This window comes from Pinus tabuliformis, chromosome 7 (genome assembly GCF_031772625.1).
Source record: "Pinus tabuliformis cultivar Carrire ecotype Pingquan chromosome 7, CPIR1, whole genome shotgun sequence".
Classification (NCBI taxonomy): Eukaryota; Viridiplantae; Streptophyta; class Pinopsida; order Pinales; family Pinaceae; genus Pinus; species Pinus tabuliformis.
The window spans coordinates 140,007,107-140,035,068 of NC_142293.1; the positions used below are offsets into that span (position 1 = coordinate 140,007,107).

Here is a 27,962-nt window from a genome sequence, read left to right on the forward strand (position 1 = left end):
TGCTAAACACGATCAAGGGGAATCGATTATGGAGAGAAAATGGATCTGTGATCTGCGCGGGTGCCTTACATGAAACCTCATTGTAATTTCTCATAATTTCTCATCGGAGTCGCAGAGTTCTCGATTAGTGCCATCGGTTGAATGTGTAACAATAAGGCATCCATTGACACTGCTGTAAACATTACAACTTGGACCCTTGTCCTCTGCGAATCGCGTGATGGGCATAAATAAATCGACCTCCATGTGTGGGCTGGGTATTGGAAATGAAGGAAATATAACAAGGTTTGGAACTCTGCACGTTTGAAGTTGAACAAGGTAGCATGACCAATTGACATCGTCTAGTGGTTAAATAATGCAATGGTAGTTTGGATTTCAGTGGTTCAACCAAAACTTTTGTTGGTATTATTTTCAATTACTGTTAGTGCGTATAATCCCTGAAACACTGCGTTAAAATTCCATGCATAGTCAATTTTCTGTGCATTGGGTTTTGTGTTGTTGGTGGTCAATACAATGTTGAAGTGTCGATTGAATGGAGTGTTGTAAAAATTCTTGCTATTGCTCTTTGCGTTGATATCCTACCTGCGTTGGAATGCTGCATTGATTAAAACATGTCATTCTTGCAAGTTAAATCCCAAACATACATTAATTCCAGTCAAGAAGAATAGACCGAATTATGCAATTCGTGTAGAGGTTATGGAAAGAGCAAGAAGCCAGAGTGAGCCAGCCTGCCAGCAAGAAGCCTGCTAGCAAGAAGCCAGAGTGAAGCCTGTCAGCCTGTTAGCGTGAAGCCAGAGTGAAGCCTGTCAGCTTGGATCATAAAGTTTTTTTTGTAATATAATGCATATTGTATTTTGGAGAGATCTGGTGATTTTTTAATTTTGGGAATTTATTGTTTGTGGAGTAATAAGGTGATTTGTAAATTTTTGGAGTAATAAGGGGATTTCAATTGTAATTTTTTGAAGGGATAAGTGCAACTCAAAGTAATTTTACTTTGAGGGGGGGTAACTTTTTTTTACCAAGTTTTGCAAGAGCATCGTTGTAAAAGTCAAATTTTGAAAGTTACCTTGTAATTTTTGAGAAATTGACTAGAGCCAAGTGCAAAGCTCAGTGATTTTTCTCCTGCTTCAATGATTATACGAGGGTCAAGGTCAAGCCCCGATAGATTGTTTTTTTTTTTTTGGTATTGTGTAGTGTGTTGCGTGGTTTTTTTTTTTTTTTGGTTCACTACTGGTTCACGGATACCCATGGTCAGTGGGTCCGCTACGTCCAGGATTGAACAACGCTATGGTGGACGCCACCCGAAGGGGGTCACACCCCTCGGCCTATTTACTGACCTGACCCCAAGAGCTTTTGGGTTTCGACCCTGTGACCTCCCATTGGCGAGGCCCCGACTTGACCGACTGAGCTAACCCTTGGGGCTATAGTGTGATGCGTGTTGTGTTGCCCATCTTGACATTTTTTGGATTCTCTGTGCGAAGCTTCAACACTACAATGTCCAAGTTAATTAATTTGTTCTCTGATTCCGACAAACTTGAAGGTAAAAAATCCTATAAAACATGGCACTGCCTCATCGAAAGCACTCTCATTTATAATGAATTATGGCAGGGTATATGTGATGGTGATATTAAGCCAAATAAACCCACAGATGCAGCTTCACTAGCAAAATGGGAAGTTAAGAATGCCAAAGCCTTAGCTCTTATTAAATCTTTTGTCAATGATGAAATGTATGTCCATATAGAAAACGCTATAGATGCGTGGTCTGCTTTGAAAACTTTTAAAGACCTCTTTGATACTCAGCCTGAATCAAAGAAAGTTGATCTACAATTAAAATTGTTGCAACAAAAATTGATTGAAGGAGGTGATGTTCTTGAATATATCTCAAGACTTTAAGAATATTAGGCAGGAAATTGTCAATGCTGGTTTTCGAGCAATAGATGATAGTTTTATGGTAACAATTGTAATTGCTGGACTTCCTTCTTCCTACACGCATTTTTTGGAAACCCTACAATTAACGAGGAAATTAGAGAAACTAAAGTTTGATGAGCTCTGTGAAATGTTGACCCAACATGATAAAACCTTTGGGAAGAAGAAGAAAGTTGGTGAAGATGTTTTTTTCACAGAGGCCAGCACTAGTAAATCATCAACAGACAGTTCTCGAGGCAGAGGGAGAGGGAATTTCAATAAGAATCAAGCAACACATAATGTACAAAGTCGAGGTCGAAGCCAAAGTAGAGGAAACAACTTTAATAGAGGCAACAGTTCAGGAAGGAGTAATTTTCAAGGAAGAGGAAACAACCAAGGAAGAGGCAATTTTCAAGGACAAGGAAATAATAATAAAGGTAGAGGACAATCTCAAAATAGAAGTCAAAGCAGAGGCAAAGGACAATCTTCAGGAAGAGGAAGAGACTTAAGTCAAATTGTGTGTCGAAGATGTAACAAAGTTGGCCATTATGCTGAAGATTGTCGAACATCTCTTAATAAAATTCCTAAGTTTCAACAGCACTCAACGCAATTTGCAAATGATCAAGATGATGATAACTTAGAATATGTTTTTACTTCCTCGCCAGCATCACAACTTTCATCCCATCTTAGAAGTGATTATGAAGATGTGTGGATCTTGGATTCAGGGGCAACTCAGCACATGACTTGTCGACGTGATTTTTTTGGAATTTTCAAGATTGCCAACTTAATTCCATTTTTCTTGCTGATGATACAAAACATACTCCTTATGGAAAAGGAGCAATTAAAGTTTTTCTCCCTGGCATTGGAGAAAAAATGATTTCCAATGTATGGTATGTGCCAACTTCTAAGAAAATTTGCTCTCTTTAGTCACGATTCGACAAGCAGGACATCAGGTAATTATGGAAGATGGTTTAGTCAAGATTAATTCAGTCAAACAGAGCTTGAAAACTGTCATGACAGGTTATGAAGATGGAAAACTGTTAAGGATGAAAGGGACAGTTATTCCAAGGCATTTTGATTTTGTAGGGGCAGTCACTACATATAGTCTTTCTCAATTGCAGAAACAAGGAATGGTTAAAGGACTTCCCACTTTCAAAAGGGAAAATGCAAAATGTGAAGCTTGCATTTATGGCAAACAAAGTCGAGAAAGTTTTCCAACAAGTTCATGGCGTGCAAACAGGCGGCTACAACTAGTTCACAGTGATGTTTGTGGACCACTACAAACTTCATTTGGTGGATGCAAATATTTCTTACTATTTATTGATGATTTCAGCATAATGACTTGGGTTTACTTCTTGAAGAACAAGACATAAGCATTTGAGAAGTTTAAAATTTTTCGCCAACTTGCTGAAAATGAAGTCAAAGAAAAGATAGGTACTCTGAGGACAGATAATGGGGGAGAATTCACTTCAAATGAATTCAAAACTTATTGCAATGAAAATGACATAAGACGACATCTTACTAATGTTTACACTCCACAGCAAAATGGAGTAGTCGAAAGAATGAATCGCATCTTGTTAGGAATGGCAAGATCCATGTTAACTTTCAAGAGGTTAAGTCCAACATATTGGGTAGAAGCAATACATAGAGCTGTCTACTTAAGAAACAGATCTCCAACTGCTTCTTTAGACGGAATCACACCTTATGAAGCTTGGTTTGGTTTCAAACCTCAAGTTAAACATCTTAGAGTTTTTGGATCAGTATGTTATGCCTTAGTTCCAAAAGAAAAACGAACTAAGCTTGACTCAAGAAGTTTGAAATGCACAATGATTGGCTATTCTGATGAGAAGAAAGGGTATCGTCTTTTGACCAATGGAAAATTTATTGTGAGCAGGGATTTCATTTTTGATGAAACCGAGAGTAAGAGTGCTGAAGAAATCGAAAAGCTTCTTCATAAGTTAGAAACTAAGGGCAGTAAAAGAAAAGGAAAAATGCAAAGTCAACCAACTTCACCAAATTGGTATGAACTTGATTTTCCTTTTTCTGAAGATGAATCATCTAGTCCATCAACTTCAACAACATCATCTGGGTCTTCTAGCAGTTCATCCGCATCTCCAAGCAGCAGCAGTTTTTCTGACAGTGATTCTCCAGATTCTTCACCTGAACGAGGAACATCAGTTTATATTAATCCTCTTTTCATTCAACTTTTGAAAGATGTAAAGCCTGATGAGTAGAATAAAACGGGCACTAGAAGGGCACATAGAAGTGAAGGCAATTTTGCCTTGATAGCAAATGATTTTACTGAACCTTCCACATACAAAGAAATAGTAAAACATAAAGAATGGAAACAGGCTATGGTTGAAGAATATCAAGCAGTAACTGATAACAACACTTGGAAACTTGTTGATTGTCCACAAAATGTTAAACCCATAGGATGCAAATGGGTTTAAAGAATTAAGTATAATCAAAAGGGAGAACTTGAAAAGTATAAAGCACGACTTGTCGCAAAAGGTTTTGCGCAGCGGGAAGGCATTGGTTTTGAGGAAACGTTTGCTCCTACAGCTAAATGGAACACCATCCAATTAACACTTGCATTGGCCGCTCAGAAAGGATGGAGAGTTCATCAAATGGATGTGAAAAGTGCTTTTCTCAACGGGGATTTACAGGAATAAGTGTATATGACACAACCACCAGGTTTTGAAATTGAAGGACAAGAACATAAAGTCTGCAAATTGATCAAGGCTTTGTATGGATTAAAACAAGCTCCCCGAGCTTGGTATGCAAAGATGGATGAATACCTTAAGAAAGTTGGTTTTCAACGAAGTGAATCTGATGATACTTTGTATGTGCGACAACAGGGAAAATATCTGGTAATTCTTGTTATGTATGTAGATGATTTGATCATTACAGGCAACCATGATGATCATATTGCACAAGTGAAAAAGGAGTTACATGTAGGTTTTAAGATGACAGATTTGGGATTACTTCACTACTATCTTGGAGTTGAAGTCTTCCAATGTCCACATCATATTTTCATTTCTCAGAGTAAGTATGCAGCAGAGGTTCTTCAGCGCTTTGGCATGCAGGATTGCAAGCCCGTTCTCACTCCCATGGAGCAAAACTTGAAACTTTCAAAATTGAAGGGGGGAAAAGGTGGACAGTACAACTTACAGACAATTGATTGGCAGCTTGATTTATTTGAAAAAAGCTCATCCTGATCTATCTTATGCAGTCAGTATTCTTTCACATTTTATGCAGGAACCACGAGACAGCCACTGGAATGCAGCGAAAAGAGTTCTTCGATATATCCAAGGAACAAAAGATTTTGGTCTTCTTTACACAAAGACTAAAAACTTTGTACTTGGTGGATATTCCGATGTCGACTTTGCTGGAAGTATTGATGATCAAGCATCAACATCAGGTTATTTAATGAACACGGGGTCAACAGCAGTGTCTTGGAGTTGTAAGAAACAAGCTACAATGGCCACTTCTTCAGCATAAGCAGAGTACATTTCAGCATGGGAAGCAGCATGTGAAATTGTTTGGTTGCGCAGAATTTTGCAGGACTTGGGCATTTCTCAGGCAGAAGCTACATCATTATTCATTGACAGCCAATCAGCCATCAAACTTGCCAAGAACCCAGTTTTTCATTCAAAGACAAAGCATGTGGACACCAAGTATCATCATATCAGATCTCTCATTGCCAAAGATGTCCTCAAGCCAGTTTATTGTCCTTCCGAAGATCAAATCTCCGACATTTTCACGAAACCACTTGGCAGAATAAAATTTACTAAGTTCAGGGATGAACTTGGTATTTGTTGTAATGTATCTTTGGATCATAGGGGGGAATGTTAGATGATCCAAAAATAAAATATTATCATAGGTTATAAAGTTGGAATAAAATAATTATTAATTTAAGATATTAAATTAATAATTATTATTCTAGAATGTTTAATTATTTAATGGAGACATTTAGAATTAGTATATTGTTGTAACTAGATATGATTCTTCAAATGTGTCGTATCTTAGGCTCTATTTTAGGACATTAGTTAGCTAGTTGTTTTGAATAGCATTTATTGTAAATGGACACTTGTTATTTAATAAGTGATCCATAATTACTAATTAGAGGTAGTTAGGACATTGAGCTTATAAATAGCTCATTGCAAGAGTGTTGGGTTGTTCGGGTGTAAACTCTTGCAAAATCAAATATGTAATTGTTTGGTTTTGTTTTGTTTTGTTTTTTTTTTTGATTAATAAAATTACGTGTCTGAGGACACTTCTACCATTAATTAAAAAACCTAAAAAAAGAAATAAAACAAAAGTTAAAAATAAATAAATAAATAAAAAAGTTAAAAGTTACCTATTCATTTCCCAAATTCTCTTGCCTGCCGTCAAGCTCTGCTGAGTGCTCTCTTGCCACCGTTGAGCTCTACTCTCTTGTCTGTTGTCGAGCTTTTCTAGAATGATGAATGATGAATGATATGGATCAATGTATTTGAATATTTCATTATTGAATCTCATGTAATGGATGAATGATGAATATGTCATATGAATGATGTAAGTATTAAAATGAATGATGAGGATAGATAAATGTATGTCATTATTTAATTCAATTATGAATTTAAATTTTATGTGTACAAAATTAAAAATTATATACCCTGATGCCCCCCTGCACCCTCCAAAATTTCCCTAAAATTTGAGGGTACTCCCACACGTCCACCCTACGTGTCTTCTCGCACCGGAGTCTTGGTGGAACATTGCTTCTAGTCATCAAGTCATACATTGTCTAGTATTGTTGATTCATCAAAGCAACACTACATTTGACAAAGCATATCAAGATAAAGGCAAGTATTCAAAATAAGCTATTATCAAGGCCAGGGTGATACATCAGCAAGGACAAATGTTAAAATTGGCAACTAGGGCCAAACTCCATGTGGGTCATCTTATTAATGGCAGCTGATATTTTTCTTGGACCCCCCTCATCGAGAGGTGTAGGATTGATCTAAAGATCATCCGATTCCGATAAGTATTCATGGAGATATGAATTTATTAGTGTTATGGGACAATTTGTCAAGGTCGGCCAACAACGAAATAAACCCCACTTGTGCTCAACGTTTTAGTATAAATAGAGGTGGCCTTCAAGTCATTTTTACACACACTTGGGATCTCTTTTTCGCTACATGTATTTAGGTTTTAGTGCGAGAAGAGATCCTAAGGGATAACGCTGCCCTAATGGAGAAAGGCTCTACGTTGCCCTAATGAAGAAGCCCTAACGTAGTTAATCAAAGAAGGCTCTACGCAGTCAAAGGGAGACCCTCACCACTGTCATGAAGGAGATTGAAGTAGGATCCCTCGCTATCTTATAAGGGTTTACTATATGCCCTAAACTGCTATGCGTTCAAGACCTAGCCCTAGCCCTAGCCGCATGTCTAAAGGGAGATCTATGTTTTGAGGCCACAACATGGGAGGCTAGGGCAACATGGGTTGGAGGACTGTTTCATGGGTTGAACAAAGTCCGAAGTCTGTTGTAGGAAGCCGTGATGCTTGTTGTGCCAGGCCGAGGCCTTGGGAGTTGAATGCTAGCTTGTTTAAAGGCTAACAGATGGTTTGTATCATTATTGGAGGGTGTCGTGAGCAACACTAGTGTTGTGTGGTAGGCCACATGCCATTCCACTACAACAAACCTAGCATGGGCAGATTTGAGGGCTGTCTAGAGCCCTTACCTTCAACGTGGAGGAGCATCTCTCCTTGCCTAGTCCGCATTTTTTGAAGGGCTGTTCGAGGACTGTTGAGAGGAACTTAGGGCTGCAGCAGTATGCCCAAGTTCCCTAAACAGAATAGTCAGGAACAACAAAGTGTCAAGCAGATTTGAAGCAGTGTTAGAGGTGCATTGGGTCAAGGATATTGACTAGATTTGGATCAGACTTGGAACAGCCTGTGGGAGCCACATGTTGGGTCAACATGGAGTGTTGAATACCCCAAAGGAGTGCAGCCTGATGTGATGAATGCTGTGACATAGACAACATAGTATATGACAGCTGTATACATAGTACAACATAGTGCTATCAACATACAGTGATGGGTAGCAATGCAACATAATGTAAAAAGGGTGCAGCATGGTATGATGCATAGTACAACACTATGTATGATGCAACTACATGGTTGGATGCTACATGTCTTCATGCAACAGTTAAATACAACAAGCTTATACATGGGACAACTGCAATGACACTAGGACAGCTGCAAGTGGGACAACTGCAAGCTTGGTGACACATGGGACAGCTGCAAGCATGAAGAATCATGGACAACAGCAACATGGTAAAGCATGGACAACAAGTACAGTGCAACAAGTACATTGGGACAACAGTAAGCATGGTGCAACAGTGGCACTATGTACAACAGTGCTAAACACTGGGACAACAGCAGCATGAGGTCCAACATTGTGATGATGGGTGCAACATGGTGCAACATGGTGAGGTGTAGCATGATGACGAGATGCAACACTATGATAGGTGAAGGAGTCACCTTGGAGAATCAGTTGAAGCAACATGTCTTCAACTGATCTCATGTATCATCATCCTAGGAGATGATCTATGCTCTTATCTAGATAAGTCAAAGTGTTGACTTCTGTTGTAAATGTACTATCTCTATCTCTCTCTCTCTCTACTGAACTATTGAAGATCATATAAGAAGAATTGACAAAGGGTTTCCCCACATTGGGGTTTTTCCCTGGCTAGCGCCGCATCTTGTGTCCTCTTGTCATGGCTTGTCTTCTGCAATTTATATTTATGTTCTATCTGCAGTTTACTTTAATGCTGATGTGCTTGCTAATTTGGAATAGATATTGAGTTAGCTGTGAAAATTGAAATAAATTGCTCTAGCATAGAACATACCTAAATTTAACAACAAAACATCTTTATCATTTCACAACATTGAAGGAAGAAAAGATACATCAATCTCATCTCCAACATCAAAACATTGTGTAATAGGTCATTGTACAAGTTGTTGTGTTGTCCAAAGTTTTGTAAATTTTGTAAAGGGTTTGTACTATTGTACAAAAATTGTAGAAGTATAGTTGGGATAAGGGGTTTGGTTTGCAGTTGGGACAAGGTTTTTGGTCCTAGGGTTTGTTGAGTCAAGGGCAATGGAGTCTAGAGTTGTTAGTTAGTCAAAGTAAAAATCATTGTATATCATTGTAAGTGGACCTTTCTCCCTAGTACGAGAGTCCACAATTTTTGTATTTAATTTTTGTCTTTTTAGGGTGGTAGGGTGGTGCTAGGGCAAGTTGGTGTTTGCTAGGGTGTTGGTGCATCCATTCAGCGGATCGCTGTAAAACCTTATTGCGTTGGGGTGTCCTTCCAGTGGGTGCTACAGGAAAATGCTTTTCTAGAGTTCTATGGAGTTGTACCTTTCTTTTTAGTTGGGGCTGAAAAGTGTAAAAGAACTTATTAGAAAAACATTTGGTAGTTTTTGACCCATAGAGGGTTTTTCACCTAAAAATTCTTGTGGTCATTGTGTTTTGTTTATTTACTATTTTTAATATTGCTGAAGAATAACTAATGCTTTGAAAAGATTAATTAAATACTAATTGATAAGAAACACTGATTCACCCCCCCTCTCAGTGTTTCCAACATAGACGACCACAAAGGTTCTTGAGTTGTACGGCATTGATGAGCCACATCATTGATTCCAAACCTTCCAATTATGAGGAGGCAACAAGCCAACAGGTTTGGAAGGATGCCATGATGGAGGAGTATCGATCCATCATGAAGAATGATGAGTGGGAGATAGTTCTGAGACTAGAGAGGAAGTCAATAGTGTCTTCCAAGTGGAACTATAAGATCAAGCATGCGACAAATGGCAACATCGAGAAGTACAAGGTGAGGTTTGTGGCGAGAGGGTTCTTCCAGGGAGAGGGAGAGTGAGAGGACTATGAGGAGACTTTTGCTCAGTCGCCAGGTACACTTCCATCAGGACTATTATTTCTCTTGTTTCAGTTATGGGTTGGAGGTTACATCAAATGGATGTAAGGACCGCGCTCCTCAATGGTGTGATTGAGGAGGAAGTGTACATATAGCAACCTTAGGGTTTGTGATACATGGGAAGGAGTCCCATGTTTGTAGATTGAAGAAGGCTTTGTACGGACTCAACCTTTACTCCAAGGTTTTTGATGGTGATCCTTTGATCTTGGTGCGGTATATTGATGATCTGTTCCTTACTGGGGCAGTGAAGCTCATTGTCAGGTGTAAGAGGGAGTTGGATTTGGAGTTCGTGATGAAGGATCTTGGCTTGATGCATTATTTCTTGGGATTGGATGTGTGATAGAGGCCATGTGAGATCTTCCTTGGACAAGGGAAGTACATATTTCAAATCTTGATGATATTTGGTATGATGGACTGTAAGTGCATGGTTACACTTATGGTGACAAATTTGAAAAAGCTAAGCGATTCCGCTTTATACTCAAATTTGGTGGATCCCACCATGTAGAGGCAATTGATTGCATCCTTGATGTACCTGGTTAACACCAGGCCAGATATTTGCTTTGCAGTGAGCAACCTAAGCTAATTTATGTTTAGTTGAGGCATGTACATTGGGTTGCAACGAAGCATGTGTTGAGGTACCTGCGTGGTACTATTGGATATGATCTGAGATATGTCTTAGGTGTGAAGTGTGGCTGCAGGGATATGCTGATTTTGATTGGGCCGGGAGTGTAGTGGATAGAAAGAGCACCTCAGGTTGCTACTTCAACTTGGGGATTAACTATGATATCTGGTTTAGCAAGAGACAAACTTTTGTCGCACTTAGTACAGTTGAAGTGAAGTATATCGCAACGAATGTCAGATGTCAAGAGACGAAGCTTCTTGCAGGGCTTTTTGATTAGGCGCTAGAGATGAACTTGATGTTGGAAAATGTAAGTAGGTTAGGTCTTCATTAAATGTATTTGAGTTATCTTGTAATGTACTTGTCAAAAGAATAAAGAAAAGAATTCTTATTATTATTATTATGACTTGTTAAAGCATGGGTTTCATGCTTGGGTCATCATGTTTTAGGTCAAAGTCCCCATTGAGGACTTCGAGGATTTATTCTGAGTCAATAGAGTCATTGTACTTTTAAAGAGACCCTTCTTGGGCTTTTGAATCATGTAAACATATTTAGTATTGAGTCAAATGTAATTTATGTGTCCTCCACACCAAGTCGGCCTAAGGACATCAATTCAACCTCCCTTGATGCCTATACATAGAAGCAAGTCGAATTCATTTGGAGGAGACCATCTCAAGCAAGTTTGATATCTCTAAGGAAGCCAAAGAAGTGCGAAGTGAGTCTAAGGAAGCTAAAGGAAGTGCGAGTTGGGTGGAGTCTAAGGAGAAGAAGAAAATCAAAATTTTGGTGCCTCTTTTTGTTTTGTGCCCTAGTTTGGGAGATCGAATTCTTCCAAGTTTTGTTGATGCCGGAAGTTGCCTGATGCGGAAAGATGCTTCATAGTCGAAGTTGCTGGAAGAGAGGTCAAAGATCTGGGAGGCTAACTTGGTGTGGAGGGAAGTTTGGTCTTTGTCTAAGGTGAGTCTCAAATAATACTATTGAAAGGAAGAGAATTTCGACTGGGTTTTCCCCTCGAGGGGCGTTTTGCGCTGGCATAGTATTTATATCTAGTGTCCTGTTTTATGTGCTTTTGCTTTGGTAATTGCGTGATGAACTAAAAGAAAGAAGATATAAAGAGAACCTAATAAGAAGTCAAGAACATCTTAAGTAATTATCAAGTATAAATAAATCTTTCTTCCTTTCTGATTTCCTAACATGGTTTCAGAGCTTTGGTGAAGAAGGAAGAAAAATGCAGTGTCAAGCACTTAATCAAGGAACAAATCAAAGGGGTTATTTCAAGGAAGAAGTCACTATATTCAAGGAATATGTGTAACACAATCAAGGGAGAGAGCAAACTTGAAGGAGCCTCAAACTATAGGTCTTGGAAGAAGAGGATTGACCACATCCTTGAAAAGAACAATGTTCCAGAGTTGGTCAAAGGAAAAGTAAAGAAGCCTACAAAAGATTCCAGTGATGCTGACAAAGTAAAATTCAGAGAATTGGAATTGGTGGCCATGACTCTAATGGTAGGAGTAAAGGAAAATCTTGTCCCATTTATAGCCAACATCAATCATGTTCAGGAAATGTATGAAGCCTTGTCAAAGTTGTTCACTATTAAGAACATTGGTCAAGTGGTAAGCTTGAAGAATGAACTAAAGACCACAAAGATGACTAAAGAAGATACAATGGCCTCCTTTTTTGTGAAGATAGCAAGAATCATAGATGATCTTTTGGCCATTGATGAAATTGTTCCAGACAAAGAACTCATGATCACTGCTCTATTAGGATTGCCACCTACTAGGGGTGCATTTACTGTAGGTCTTAACAATTGGAAGGAAGCTCCCATTTTTGAAGAACTGTGGACTTCCTGCAGTCAGGAAGAATTGAGGATCTCATTAGTTGCCAATTCTGAATGTTTCAAATGCCTACATTGCTCAACATAAAGGAAAGAAATCGAAAGGACCAAGGAAGAATGTTGACAAGTCTAAGGTAGAATGCTATCAATGTCATAAGAAGGGTCACTACAGGAGTGATTGTCCCGACAATCCAAGAAACGAGAAGAGAGAAAGAGATCAAGCCAATGTTGCTGAAGAGGAAGACCTAAAGAAAGCCAAACCTGAAGAATCTGACATAAGGGACTTACACTACTAAGTCCTTTGCTTGTAGCCTTAGATATCTTATTTTATATTTTTGATGTTTTAGAATTTATAGGTTTTTAACATGTTTTTGGAAAAAGACATTTTTTGTTTTTGTAAGTTTATAGGTATCCCTCAAGCTTTGGAGGGAGCCCCCAACAACTCCCAAAGATAAGTATCTCATTTCCTTTCAATTTTTGGTTTCATGTACTCATTTAGTTGTGATTATATTAAATACTAATCATCATTCTCCCTCTATTGTCTTGATTAGGAAAACATCTGCTATATTCTCAAGGAGTATGAAAGAGGACCTCTCAAGACAAGGTTTGTCAAAGAACAAAGGTATGCTTTAAAACATTGATTTCTTTATAATAAATGTTTATTCATTTGACTATCTATTACTAACATTTGTGACTAGCCACAATGAATCATATTGATTCTTATCTTGGGAGATTCATCACTTGGTAAATCTACCCCACTCCTATTCTTAATTGATATTATAGAAGTCTAGACAGGTTCTTTGGAAAACCCTAACCTAAGGATACGCTAATGTGAATGTCTGAAACCCTAAACTGCTTGGGGTTATTGTGAAATCCTATTTGAAGTTCTTGTTGATGATGTCATGTTTGGATTTCAGTATAATCATGAAATGTTAACTTAGGGTTGAATGATAAAGTCTAAAATCTTGGACCTTTGAAGTTTTGGTAATTTTGGGTTTGCTATGTTCTTATATTGAAACCCTAACTCATTAGGGTTTGGTGGAATGTGTAAGCAAGACCCTTATAATGTCTTAGAAATGATTTCCTTTGAATGTGTGTTTTTCTGATGAAACCCTAGTTTGTTGATATTTGTGAAGTTGGGTTTGACTAACTCATGATATGAAATGCCTATGCATGATGATGAAATCCTAGATGTATGAGCTGAACTATTTGTCGGTGGTCATGAATGATAGAGTTTGGAAACAAGCTCTAGTCAAAGTTTGTCTTTCTAGGATGATAGTATTTGTGAAATTCTAGGGATTTGGAGTTAAACCTTAGTAGAAGTGAAAATCTCTGATGAATGATAACAATATGATAATTTGAAATTTGTGTAAGATTGTTGAAATTTGAGTTTTAGTTGGAATTGATGTTTGATTGAAAATCTAGGATTTGCAACTAACCCTAGTGGAAGCTGGTCATGTTAATGACTAAGCTGTGATTGGTTTTGATTGATTCTCTTGTATGAAATCTAGGATTTGTATGAAACCCTAGTGGAAAATCTAACATATGAATATTGGCAGTTGTTAGATGCCTTGTAAATCTATATTTGTTTGAATTGTTTCTAGGGTTTGCTATATGTTGTAGTAGGGTATGTCACACCTTTGAAAGAAACATTGAAACCCTAGATGGAATGAAAGTTGTTATGAAGCAGTCTAGGGTTTATGACAAAGTCCCTAGCAAGATGTTGAAGAATATATGTTTCTTCTTTAAGTTTGGGTATTTGATTGAAATGCTTATGTAATTTTGATATGGCTAACTTCATGCTTCTATAGTTTTGGTTGTACTTTCTATCTAAGATGTGCAGATAAACAATCTTCAATATGGTGAAGATGTTTGATGTGATAAGCATGATGGGGATGATGATAACTATGATGAAAGGGTGGAAGCCATGAAAGGTTCTCCGATGACGAAAATAGAAGAGATCTCCCTTAGATTAAGACGGGGTTTGGATAAAGCAATGCTCCCTGGTTGAGAGGGAGGACATAACTTGGTTTTGATTGAAGAATGAATTTCGGAAGATATGTTGCTGCATGAGAAGTAGGAAAGGAAAGCATATGATCGAGGAATCTTTTGTTAGAGATTCGGTTGATAGTCCTACTATGAAAGGTTGAGAAGCAACATCAAGTTCTCTGGAAGACCCCGAAGGTTTGTATTGATTATGTACATATGAAAGTATATTATTGATTGGGGTTGTGTTTGTACAGGTGAATCTCTCGAAGGTTTTGATAGCATGTTGGTTACCAATCAGTTTGATTGGGAGAGATTGGTTATCCTTGATTTGCTAGTTCAAGGAGTGTTGAGGCTTTGTGAGGGAAGCATTGCTCGAGAGGACATCTGTCCGACACTTTGTGTTGATGTCTAGGTCCCGAAGTTGGAAAGGTGGTGTTGGTTATAGAGCTTTGTTTTTGGATACACACCTGGATTTTTGGGTTGGTGGTTAGCAAGTAAGCCCGATGGTACCTAGAGAGGCTGAAAGCTCAAGTCCATCTTAGTCCCACCAGGATAGATTGCCCTGGTTAGGAATCTAGTCCGTGGCATTGCGGTGCCTAAATTGTTGAGAGATCAATGGATAGATTGACCTTGTCAAGAATCTAGTCCATAGCATTACGGGGCCTAAAGTTCTTCATGGTTCATGTTGTACCTTAAGAAACCAATTTCCTGGCTGTGTAGAAATTGTGCTTAAGACATTAATGTTTATAATCATTGTCACTTGCTTGCCCCTTAATTGTATGTTGTATTCTCAAATGAAGGACCTGAAAGACTTGGTTTTAAACCCTCAATACTTAGGTGACATGAAAATCTCAGAATGCCATTTGCTTGTTGAATATAAATGATGAATGAAGAAAGCTTGAAGAAGTCATAGACAATATGCTGTTTTACACAGAATCTACTACCTGTGACACTTTGAGAAGTTAAAGATAATATGTTGTCTTACATAGAAACTACTATCTGTAACTTAGAAGAATTGCAGAGGTGGGAACTTCAAGTATAGGGGTCATAGACAATACGCTGTTTTACATAGAATCGACTATCTATGACACTTGGAGAAGTTAAAGATAATATGCTATCTTACACAGAAAGTTAACTACTATCTGTAACTTGGGAGAATTGCAGAGGTGGGACTTCAAGTATAGGAGCGCTCTTTTAAGGGATTTTAACTTCATTTACATAAGCAAATAAAGACTTGCAACTTCATTACCATACTTAAAGGAAGAAAACATTTGATGACACATAACAGAGAAGTCACAAAATCATACCCAACATTGTATGGAAAACTTCTGGTTCTTTCATTAATCAATAATTGTATCAGGCATACAGTGGCTTAGTCTCCAGGTTCTCCAAAATTCGAACCCCTCTCTGTAAATTTTCCTCTTTTTATATATTATGAGACGGTAATCACCAAAACTGTCAAACTACTTAACTATTCTCCTAACTGTCTAAAGTAAAAATTATTACAGAGTATTACATAAAGGGTAAAAGACACCTCATTCTCAAGAAAATAAAATAACAGGAAGTAACAAAAATTAGAAGGTGATGGCTGTTCACTGTTCGAATCTATAACTTGAGCCTGTGGTTCTCCTGATGTATCATTGTGTTGCTCTACAATCCATTAATGGAGAGTGGATGAAGTGGCGGGGTATGGTGAGTGACATGGGCGATTAACAGATGAAAGCAGTGGAAGATGTGGAATGAGCGACGTGAGGCGAAAAGCTTTGGGAGCTCACTGCGGGGGTAAAGAATGTACGAGAGCTTTCAACAAGGTTGAACCTCCGCAGTAATTTTAGGCCACACATTGCGGTCAATCATGCTAACGTCACGGTCAATTGCAGGGGTTGAGCTTTAATTAACCTTCATGCTCATTGCTTCCCCGCAACACACCTCAACATACTTATCAAGCTATCGCTTGATTGCGCCTCTTGAACTTGCATGACTTTTAGACAATGGCAAACCTTCAGAACTCAAAAGAATTAACACTCTGGTTCATAAACCTGTCGTGTCCGCCTTTTCAACGCCCCTTTGACTCCCATACAGACTCGATAGGAAATAAAAACTGCCAGTTAATAATTTATTAGGTCTGATTTTAAAGACAAAACTCGATTACTTTTCGACCCGATATTTGGCCCGGACTTCAACGAATTAAACTGTATTTGATACACCATCGCGTCCGATCTCCGAAATAAACCCCATTCTAGTTAACTACACGATTGCCGTCGGATCTGTGGCCTGTTGATCGGATGACCCAGATCTTCTCGCGGGTTTATCACTTTCAAAAGCCATTAATAATATAAAATCAACCATTTCTTTCATATTTTTGTTTTTTCTTTCATTTTGTGATAAAACTGACAATAAAACTTAAATAACAATGGATGCTACAACAGTTCATATAATTGAGATCTTCCTTATACTTGTATATGATGAATACCTCTTTAGTTAAGAGGGAGTGTTGGAAAATTTAACTAGGTTCGGTCTTCATTAAATGTATTTGAGTCATCTTGTAATGTACTTGTCAAAAGAATAAAGAAAAGAATTATTATTATTATTATTATGACTTATTAAAGCATGGGTTTCATGCTTGGGTCATCATGTCTTAGGTCAAAGTCCCCATTAAGGACTTCTAGGATTTATTTTGAGTCAATAGAGTCATTGTACTTTTAAAGAGACCCTTCTTGGGCTTTTGAATCATGTAAAAAGGTTTAGTATTGAGTCAAATGTAATTTATGTATCCTCCACACCAAGTCAGCCTAGAAGAGGTCAAGTCGGTCTAAGGACATCAATTTGACCTCCCTTGAACCCTATAAATAGAAGCAAGTCGAATTCATTTGGAGGAGATCATCTCAAGCAAGTTTGACATCTCTAAGGAAGTCAGAGAAGTTCGAAGTGGGTCTAAGGAAGCCAAAGGATGTGCGAGTTGGGTGGAGTCTAAGGAGAAGAAGAAAAACGAAATTTTGGTGCCTCTCTCTCTTTGTTTCATTCCCTAATTTGGGAGATCGAAGTATTGCAATTTTTGTTGATGTCGAAAGTTGCCTGATGCTAGAAGCTGCTAAATAGTTGAAGTTGCTGGAAGAGAGGTCGAAGATCTAGGAAACTGACTTGGTGTGGAGGGAAGGTTTGGTCTTTGTCTAGGGTGAAGAGTCTCAAAGAATACTATTGAAAGGAAGAGAATTTTGACTGGGTTTTCCCCTCAAGGTGGGTTTTGCCCTGGCATAGTGCCTATATATGGTGTCCATTGTTTTATGTGATTTTGCTCTGGTATTTGCTTGATGAACTAAAAGAAAGAAGATATAAAGAAAACCTAATAAGAAGTCAAGAACATCACAAGTAATTATCAAGTATAAGAAAATCTTTCTGCCTTTCTGATTTTCTAACACTTGATACATTGTGATAATCAAAGTTGTGTCAAGCTTTCAGAGAATTCAATATTTCATGACACGTCGAAGAACATTGAGATCAAATATCACTTCATTCGAGACATGGTGTGGAAGGGAGCAATGAAGCCTTAATACATATCCACAAATGAGCAGACTATGAATATTCTCACCAAGCCTCTGTCTAGGGGGGAGTTTGTATACTTCATAAACAAGCTTTGCATGATGTCGAATGGCTCCCTTGTTGGTTGGGATTGTTGATGTTTTTGCAGTTTGCAACATCGGGTAGACATTCTCACATAGAGGTCATGATGATTTGACTAGGGGGGAATGACACATTCACCCATGGGGCCATGTTGATTCAACTAGGGGTGAATGGCCCAAGGCAGTCTTTCTCCCATTAGCGCTGATGTCTGGCTCGGGGAGATTTGCCCACGATACTCACTTTGCTTTCTTCAGGATGTAGTGATGTATTTTTATAGAGCGGGTTTGATTTGCTTATTTAACGAGGTTTTTCACCGACTAGTGGAATAAACATTTCTAATCTATTGTTGGGTTGTAATGTAGGATCATTAAGTAAAGGAGTTCCTTTTTGATGAAGGGCTTCTTAATGGGTCTCCGCTCAATATTAGAGCTTTATATAAATAGACATGCAGGTGAGGAGTATTGATTTTGGGTAACATCGGATGTGCTGTAGCTTCAAAATTTTGTGGAGGGGCTAGAATACATAAGATCTCCAAGACCCAGAAATCGTTTGGAGAAATACCATCCGGATTGTGAGTTATTAAAATAATTAATATTTTTAATGGGGTTCCTAAGTCTAAACCTAGAAAAATAAAAATATTAATGAGTATTAATAAAAATATGGGTGAGAAGCTTCTAAGAGATGAGGATCAAGTCTGTTTTAATCTTAGCTGTTAATTAGGGACTTAATCTCGGTCGTTGATTCATCAATAGGAAAAGTATAAAAGGAGGCTTGAGGGTTAGTTGGAGATACACCAAGTGATCAGTGAGTTCGATTTTTTGGGGGCGAGGTTTGCTGAGAAAATCGAATAGGTGATTTGAGTTGCTGTGAGAGGGGCAGAAGCAAAGATTTTGATTGGAAAGGAGTTTCGAGCCAAAGAGTACCAGGCAGAGAGGCAGAAGTAGCATCGAAGATGCAGCGCAGAGGCATACGCAGTCCAGGAAGGGGCTCATGCAGTGCTGATGCAGGCCAAGAGGGTCTCTTGCAGTGGCAGTGCAGGATATTTGTTAGAAGTTCGAGATTTTGCCGGAGAAGCGAGGTTCTGAGCCGGGAGGGTAGAACATTAGTCTTCTTCCAGCAAATCGATCCAGCTGAAGGGGTGACGCAGTCTCCTAGAGGCAAGACGTTGGCCCAAGCAGTGATTGTGTTGGGATTTCGCAGTTTTTGTTGGAGTCAGGCCACTCAGTGGATCAGTTGTGACTTGGAGAACGAGGTAAACCCTCGTATGTATTTCTTGCTTCTGTGATTTCTCTGAAAGGTTAGCTGATGTGAGAGGCAACCTGTTGTACTCAGATTCTGCTTGCTTAATAATACAGACCCTCCATCTGCTGCATCGATTTTCACGCATTGGGTTTTTCCGGGGACGTGTTGTCCAAAAATAATAGTGTCCCTTGTGTGTTTGTCTCATATATTTTTAGTTTATGATCTGTATGTCAGTGTAGTTTGCAGTAGTGTTTTTCATTACTGTTTATAAATTTAATAACTTGTTGAATGTAATAACAAGTAGGAGATGATAAACCAATGATTGCAGTAGGATTTTTGATATGTAGATTCATAATTTTTCACAAGGAGACACTCATCAACATAGCAAGCTCATTTCATCTTTTCTACTGGAGGAGAAATTCAGGTAAGGAGAAATTTATTCATCTTTTGTCTTTTCGTCATCATTTTATCTCTCTCTTGGAGGTCCCACATGTGAAGAATTTGACTAAGATTGAGGAAGTTTGACTAGGTCGCATGTGCGAGGATTGACCACAGTTTGACTTAGTTTCACCAGGCTGTGTTGCACACATTTTTGTCAAAGTTCCAAGGAAGCGAACGTGCCCAATTTCTTCAACGTGATTAGGTCATCTATCAACAATTTACATGTCATTGTAAAACCATTCTGCAAGTTATATAATGTAAATGATCTTAGTAAGACATTGAATATATGTAACAACTTAGGCGAGGCTATAATTTTGATAACAAATTTCATCCTGGGAGGTTTTTTAACCTTGCTGGTTACCTGTGTTTCTAGACACGGCTAATTAGAAGAGTTTTTTCCCTCCAGTTTAAACCCCAAAGCTAGGGTGAAATTTATTGTCAGAATCTTAGGTGAGTCCTAGTGTTTTTAGTTGAGTCTAATGTAAAAGTGATTTGGGAATAATTTAAGTTACTTGGCTTAATTATTTTATTACAAATCACTTGGTCTACTATATCATAATGTGTCATAGATGGGTTATGTGTCTTGAGGGTATAAGCCAAATGTGTATTCCCCCTTTGAGGGTTGTAAATGTAAAATCTTATGTAATAGAGGGTGGAAAAATAATTAAATCCCCTCATGTGTAAATTAATTGTCCTAAGCCAAAAAAATAATTAATAGAGTCAAAATTAAATTGTCTTAGGAAAAATAATTCTCTAAGTGGAAAAATTCGTGGGTCCCAAAGGAATCAATTTTTAAAGCTCCTTCACCAAGGAAATATTATATATTTCAAGAAAATTTGGACCCTTGGACCTTGGTGGTTAAGTCAAAGTCAAAATTTTGAGGAAATTAGCTCAAAATAATTAATTTTGAGCTAATAAAAATGGGATTAAATGATAATCTCGAAAATTCCTCAAAAATAAAAAATCAAGGGCCAAGATTAAAAGATCTTAATGTGTTTATCAACGGCAAATATTATTTTGACAAGGATCAAAGAAACTAGCCATTATTTTTCCACTTGGAGGATAAATCTATAAATTAGAGTAATTTTAGTCTCTAGCATCTTGATCTTTGGCTAGAAAATTGCTGCTGAGGCAACTTTGTAACTATTGTCCCGTTGGGAACGATTTTTTTAATCATAATAAATACTTTGGGCTTCAATTCAAGGTGTTTTTGCTTATTGATTTGTGGTATGTGCTAACTATGGGCGTCTCTATGTTGTGCCGAATATTGGTAAGATTTGTTTTTCATTAGATGGAGATAAAACCATATTGTTGATAGTTTTGGGCTAATCTTAGGTGGTTTGATTCCCCATGTGATCTAATAAATTATTTTTGAGATAAATTCGTAGTGCTTGCAGGTACTTCAGTTCCTGGCCTCCAAGTTCACAAACTTGGGGCAAGAATCACTATTGCTTGGATTCCAAATATTTATTTGGTGGATTAAATATTCGCTAAGCTTATAATATACATTGGGGTTTCTAACGTATTTTTAGCCATTCTTCAAAGGAAAAAACTCCATAATAATATTTTTTTCTCAAAAATTTAAATTTTTTCAAAACCTTTGTATATTTGTAGATCTTGTGAATAATTTTGTAAATATAATTTGTAAATTACTTTTTCTAACTTGGGTTTTGGGTTTTAAGTATTTTTGTATATATTTGGGGTTTGGGTGTTGTATTTTCATTTTTGCAGGTTGGATCAAGGGATCAAGCTCAAGAAGAGCTAGATCTAGGTCCTCGAGGATAAGGTCTAGTCTCTTGAAAATTTTTGCAGGGCTATTCAGTAAAGGTTTTGCAGCAGAATTCAGATCTAGAGGATTTTTTTTTTCGAGACAAGGGTTTTGCTTTTCAGCCCTCCCGGGACTAGATCTGGCCCCTTCAAGGCCATTGTCAACCTCTTTCTTCCCTGCGTTAGCCCTCTGATCCCCTGTGTCCAAACTTTAGGCCTCTCTGAGGCTTAGAGGCTTGGGCTTCCTCCCTTCTCCCCTGCGTAGAGGGTTTAAACCTTTTTCAGGGCTAGTCGTGGACTTTTTTGGCCTCGACCTCCTGAAAAGGGTTTAAACCCTTTGGAATAATTATTGAATTATTTATCCTGTTATTGCAATAATTGTTAAGTACTCTTTGCTCCAAGACAATTCACACTAAGTACTTAAGTATCTTAAGCAATCTTAACTCAAGATAATTTCACTCGTCATCATTGCATAGCATCCTCGATCTAGCTTGCATTAAAAATTACCTCCTAGCGTAAGCTAGGTTGATAGAAATCTAGGGCAACCCTTATCACCTAGCTTGAAGGGCTTGACAACTCTTCGGTGGTTAACACGGTGACTTTGTAGTCGTCAGAGCCACAGTCTTTGCAGAGCCCGAGGCATTGGATGATAGGAGCACAACAGAAGGTATCATTAATCAGGGCCTAGCCTGTTTCCTGTTGGCCTCCTTCTCACAACCTACCTTGGAGCCTAACTTCAAAATAGTTAAGGGAAGACCATACTTAGATTAGGCATATAATTAAAATCAACCAAGATCACTGCACTTCACATAGGTCCTAGGACTTGCATATCATATAGGTTAGTTAATCATTCAAGCAGCGGGTGCCCATTCGGTCACTTGTTTTTTTTTAATTTCTCATAAGCAAGAATTGTGACTCCATTAAAGCACTGGTCTCATACTTAAAATCTAATCTAATAATTAATCTTGCTAAATTTAACCAAGTAACTAGGCCACTCATCTATGTCTCCCGAGCAAGTTGGTTCCCAACTCGTTTTCCTTCATCTCATTTCATAAGGACTACCCCCCATAGCCTGCTAGTGGAAGACAAGCTAGAACCATACTTAGATTAGGCATATAATTAAAATCAACCAAGATCACTGCACTTCACATAGGTCCTAAGACTTGCATATCATATAGGTTAGGTAATCATTCAAGCAGCGGGTGCCCATTCGGTCACTTGTTTTTTTTTTTTAATTTCTCATAAGCAAGAATTGTGACTCCATTAAAGCACTGGTCTCATACTTAAAATCTAATCTAATAATTAATCTTGCTAATCTTAACCAAGTAACTAGGCCACTCATCTATGTCTCCCGAGCAAGTTGGTTCCCAACTCGTTTTCCTTCATCTCATTTCATAGGGACTACCCCCCATAGCCTGCTAGTGGAAGACAAGCTAGAACGGAGTAGGCGGGGATCAGAGTGATAGCCCCTGCCTTGAGTGGTTGTCGCGGTGCTTGTACAATTTTGGTGACAATAGGATGCACATGTGATAATTAACCACAGTGTAATCAAGTTTGACCAGGCCGCACGTGTAAGTGTTTGACCGCAGATTGCAGTTTGACCAACGTTGACAGTGTTGATTTTGATTGGTTTGACCAGCATTTACCAACAACTGTTTGACTAGGTTTGACTAGTGATTTGACTTGTAATGTTGGCTCATATTTCTAGACAAATTTGTGATTTGTAAACCTTCCTGAAAAGACAATTTCTCCTCAAGAAAAGATTGTTGGGTTTTCTCCTGGATTGGGTTTCCTAGGTGAAAAATATTGTCTGCTATGCATGACTGTCTTTCTATGATCATCTATGTTTCCACTGCATTTACTGTTGATATCTTTTATAATTATTCAATGATATCAGTGGCATAAGAAATGCTATTTGAAAAATCATTAGAAAGTAATTATCAGATCAGAAAATTGTATTCTACAACACATGCTTTAGAATTTCAACAGTTGGAACTACTCTCAAACATCCTGAAACAATTAATGGTAATGTTAAAAATTTAAGTTAAAGGGTGAAAATGGATGAAAGATAACATTACCATTGATTACCAACATTGCCAGGGTTGAGTTAGGTCTTTTTGTTTGGGTTTTGCGTTTAGGAGGGGAAGGGTTGGTTTTATGGCGAAGGGGGGCTGTCTTGGGAGGAAAACAACCCCTGGTTTCCTCGAAAACCACCTAAAAAACTGCCAGTGGGGGTCTTAGACTCCCCCACATATGTGAGATCTAACTGGGCAGGTTAGGGTTGGAACTGGCTGGTTAGGGACGATTTGTGTTGGTTAGGTACTAAACTGGCCGGTTTGTACCGGTTAGGTACCAAACCGACTAGTTTGTACTGTTTAGGTACCAAACTCGCTGGTTTGGTACCTAACTGGTACAAACCAGCCCTCCAACTGGATTTTTCTACCAGATTGTTACCTGGGCCTATTTGACCGGCTGGTTTGATCAGTTTCCTGTTTAGACCGGTTGGTTTTAAAACTGTGTTCTCATTGCTCAAGAAGGGTGTAGTATCTCAAGGAATATCAAATCAAGCAATAAGAAATAATATGCCATGAAACCTATAGAAACAATGTAAGCACACTGAGCCACCAATGCACAATATCGAGGAACAGCAAATAACCAATATTACTTGAGAACAACGTTTGGTTGATGGTATTCCTTTCGTGAATGTGCTAGGGGTAATCAAGAGTGCACTATTCTAAACAAAACCCCTTGAAGGCTCCAAACAACACTAGTGCATGATGCAAGATTTGTACAAAAAGTGCTAATTCATAAGCACATATGCATTCCAAAGCACTAATACCTTGTCACTAAAGTAAAAAAATCTTCAAAATGCAGCCTGCTTGGGTACGGTCTTCGACTTGGGACAATCCTCATGCTATATGAGGGGTAACACAGCCAACTTGGATTCTAGGGGTATTGATGGCCATTCTTTATACCAGGAGCCTTGAATGAAGGGATGAAGCATGCTCAACAACAGACCTTCTATGTGGCCAAAATGTAAATGGTTAAGTTTTAATACTATTTGATATCCATTGCAATTCTTCATGTGGCAGAATAACACACATTCCTGGTTCATCGATTCATGGCTCAAACTCATCATGTTCATCATCACTCATTTCAAGTCAAAGTGAAAGTGATAAAGTAAAGAGATATGTGATCCCCATTAGGAAATGCCACATGATCTTGTTTCATTGATTCATGGCTTGAACTCAGCATGTTCATCATCACTCATTTTCAAGTGAAAAGTGGAAATGATAAAGGAGATATGTGATTCCCATCAGGAAATATCCTGGATGATGCATCTTTATTAAATGCAATTCATGCAGGAATCCTGTCTAAAGTTCCCGCTTGATATCCCTTGGGTCAAATGTTTATCCACTTTGTTTCAGGGCGATAGCTAGATGGAAACATAAATCGTTAAAAGTCAGCAGTGAGCACATTATGATTTCTGAATTTTGTTTATTATTAATAGAGGTCATGCTCGATTGGGTCTTGTCTTACAGATTTTCACAAGACATTCGGGATTAGAGGCATTAGACACAGATATTGATATAATGACAGCAAGGCACATCTTCCCAGAAATCCTACACTACCAGACCACAGGGATGTTTTTGCAAAATTCCTATGGTTCTTTCACCTCAGTTCTCAACTCACCTAATTTTAGATCAAAATTTTCCATCTCTTAGTTCTAGCAGTGTAGGGTTATCTTGTACTGGTAATTTGTATTTGGCTTATGATGGATACTCTGTTGCAGTGCTGCTGTCCCTTATAATGTTGCATCTTTTAAAACTCCTGATTTTTTTTTCTTTTTTTTGGAATACTTGATGGAAACAATTCACATCGAAAGTTTATTTGGGATTACAGCTTTTAAGCAACTTTATATATGAAAATATGTGAATGTTTGGAAGTTTGAACTTTGAATGTTATCTGATTTTATTGACTCTATGGAGGTTTTGTTCTTTTGCAGATCCTTTAAGGAATTACCATCTGTCAACTGGCGTGACAGTGCTGATAATTGGTTTGGAACATGTTGCTGCTCATTTGGAGGAGTGAGTCAGTCTCTAGTTTCTAATTTTGAGAAGTTTTCAAGTGTTTCCAAAGGAACATGCTTTATAGGGTCAACTTCTATTTTAGTGCATGTAGATGAGCTTGCAAGCAATGCTGTCATTGAAAGTGGCAAAACCTTTGTACCAGATAATGGTGAAGCCATTGGATTTATTGTAAAACGGAATAAACTTCTTCAGATGAATACATCAAGTCACAATGCTATAAGAAATGTTGGCAATTTGCATGATGTTGGGGGTAATGGCGTAGCTAAATTAGAGAAGAAAGATTATAAGAATAGCCATGTCCATGTTTCAGGCTCTTTGCTTGGGCTAACTAAGACAGAAAATGCTAATGCCATCTGTGATCAGGAATTGGAAACTATGGCATCTGCTAAGAAAAATGAAATGGATATTCCAGCATCTGATTCTTCTGGTCTCCGTCCTATTGAGACAAGTTTGTCGGAAAGTGTTGCTGAGGCAACCTTTCAACCTTTAGAGAAACAATTTCATAGAATTCCAGCACTGGGAAATCCCATACAGAATGACAGGAAGGATTATCTTGCCACTGATTCTGGCTTGCTGGCAAGTTCTCATGACACCTTTAGTTCATATGGAATCAAGAATGCTCTACATTGTTGTGGCAATAACAATTCAGAGAATGTATCTCTTCAGCAGCTTCGAGTCACTTCAGAACCTCAGAAAGATGAGACAACTACAGGAAGCTTTTATCTTGGAAATGGATTTATGATGGGACCTCCTGATGTTTCAGATACTATAAAATGGGTTGCGGTACGGTGTTCTTCATGTTTATCCTTGATTGGTTTATATCCTGATGTTAAAGGCAAACCTTGCTCAGCTAGTGAAAGCATCCAGTTATTCAAATGCCATATATCAACAAATGAAGCTGTTGGTGGACCCAATGATGTTTTCAGGTCAGCAATATATGCATGGCTCTAATTGAAATTTTTTATTTAAATGCTTGTTTCTGTTTCTGTAGCTTTTCTGTTTCCAGGTAATGTGTCCCTTTGAAAATCCACATGCACTTCCTCTCATTTCAAGGATGGTATCCATGATAAACCCTAGATTCTTCAGGGCACCAGGCCAGGTCAACAACAGGACTGAAAGCCATTGCAACAGGGTACTCATTATGAGTTCAACATGTCACTTACAGGATTAAACCCTGGGTGGGCATGATAATACTCCATCACAAACCTGAAATCCAAACCTGAAGGTCAAACCTGATAGAATTCGAAGCTCAAGTCGAACCTGATCGAATTCAAACCTCAAGTCGAACTTGTTACCACTCAAACTAGCAGGGGACCTGTTAGTTCTGAGATGTAGTGCTGCTATTTTAACGGAAATGTCCCCTGTTTTAGCTCCGACGGTCCACGTCTCCTCTTGCTCTGCTTTGGCCATAAGCCGGACTTTAAAAAATTATACACCCGCGCTCATAAATATCAGCGGGCCCGCTCTCGGTTCCTCTCCTTTCCGCTGCACTCTCCATTCTCCGATCCCCGCCGTCGATCTTCCCATTGATCTGATGGTCCACACTTTATTCGACTAACGATTTACGCTCACCCGCTCCGACCAATCACCATTGTTTATTTCCGCCAGAGCTAACGGCTATCGCACATATCGCTCGGGCAACAAGTGAGAGGGATACCCACCCGATAAGGCGGTTTCCTCTCTCCTCCTTGGTGCTATGTGTCACTTAATAAGTGGAATCGGGTGCCAATCCGAATTACCACTTACCTATTGTGATATCGCCCGAAATACACCTTTTGCTTTCAAATCTGCTGATGCGATATCAATTCCTCTATCTTTGTGATATGATCCTGTCCATTGATCATATCGATCCAACGACCCCGTATCCCACTTCCCACCAATCACTTGGGGAGGAAATTTGTTGGCTCTGTCAGTGTTTTCTGACAGTTAGACAGTTGAACTAAAATAACGGAATATATGGTCGAAAGGGGAAAAAACAACAGCACGATGTAGCCGAACCAACAGAAATGGTCATGGAATATCGCTGGCAAGAGCGAGCCACCTGATAGCGCGACAAAATTACCAGAATATGGTTACTGTGTTGTTAGAAAAAGAGACCTCTGAGCTCATGTTTGTCTAGTTATGGCATTAAGTAGTTGAGAAGACAGAGGGGATAGATTAAGACATCTCGAGCCTTAGAGGGTTCGAGAGCATTGTAAAAACACTATAAATGGTTGAAAGTTCGAAGTATCAAGGGTTCAAATTTCGGAGACTGTGAATACTCTATTCCTCCCAGCGTGTCATCTTCATTCCAGTGATACAAGCTTCTTTTGCTGTTACATGTTCAATCGCCATCTTCTCCTCTGTTCTAAGCTTGCACTTGAATGGGATATTCATGTTTTCTTCTGTGTCGAATGCCAGATAACTGTTATCTTATCTCTGCGTTGATAAATTAGATTTGTCAGCTTCATTTACTTTCTGTAACTAGCCATTCA

The 27,962-nt window shown here is 38.4% G+C and overlaps 1 protein-coding gene across 4 annotated transcripts in view; it reads left to right on the forward strand.

The window, feature by feature from the left end:
* LOC149246146 (HECT-like ubiquitin-conjugating enzyme (E2)-binding protein) overlaps window positions 1-27,962 on the forward strand; it is a 124,291-nt gene that overhangs the window by 49,145 nt on the left and 47,184 nt on the right. For all 4 annotated transcript variants that reach the window (XR_016266520.1, XM_089457836.1, XM_089457838.1 and 1 more), the window contains exon 3: window positions 25,404-26,414. Coding sequence is in view for 3 of the 4 variants with exons in the window: in XM_089457836.1 (XP_089313962.1) it covers window positions 25,404-26,414 (1,011 nt within the window). In the remaining variant the exon portion in view is untranslated. The remainder of the gene's footprint in view (window positions 1-25,403; window positions 26,415-27,962) is intronic.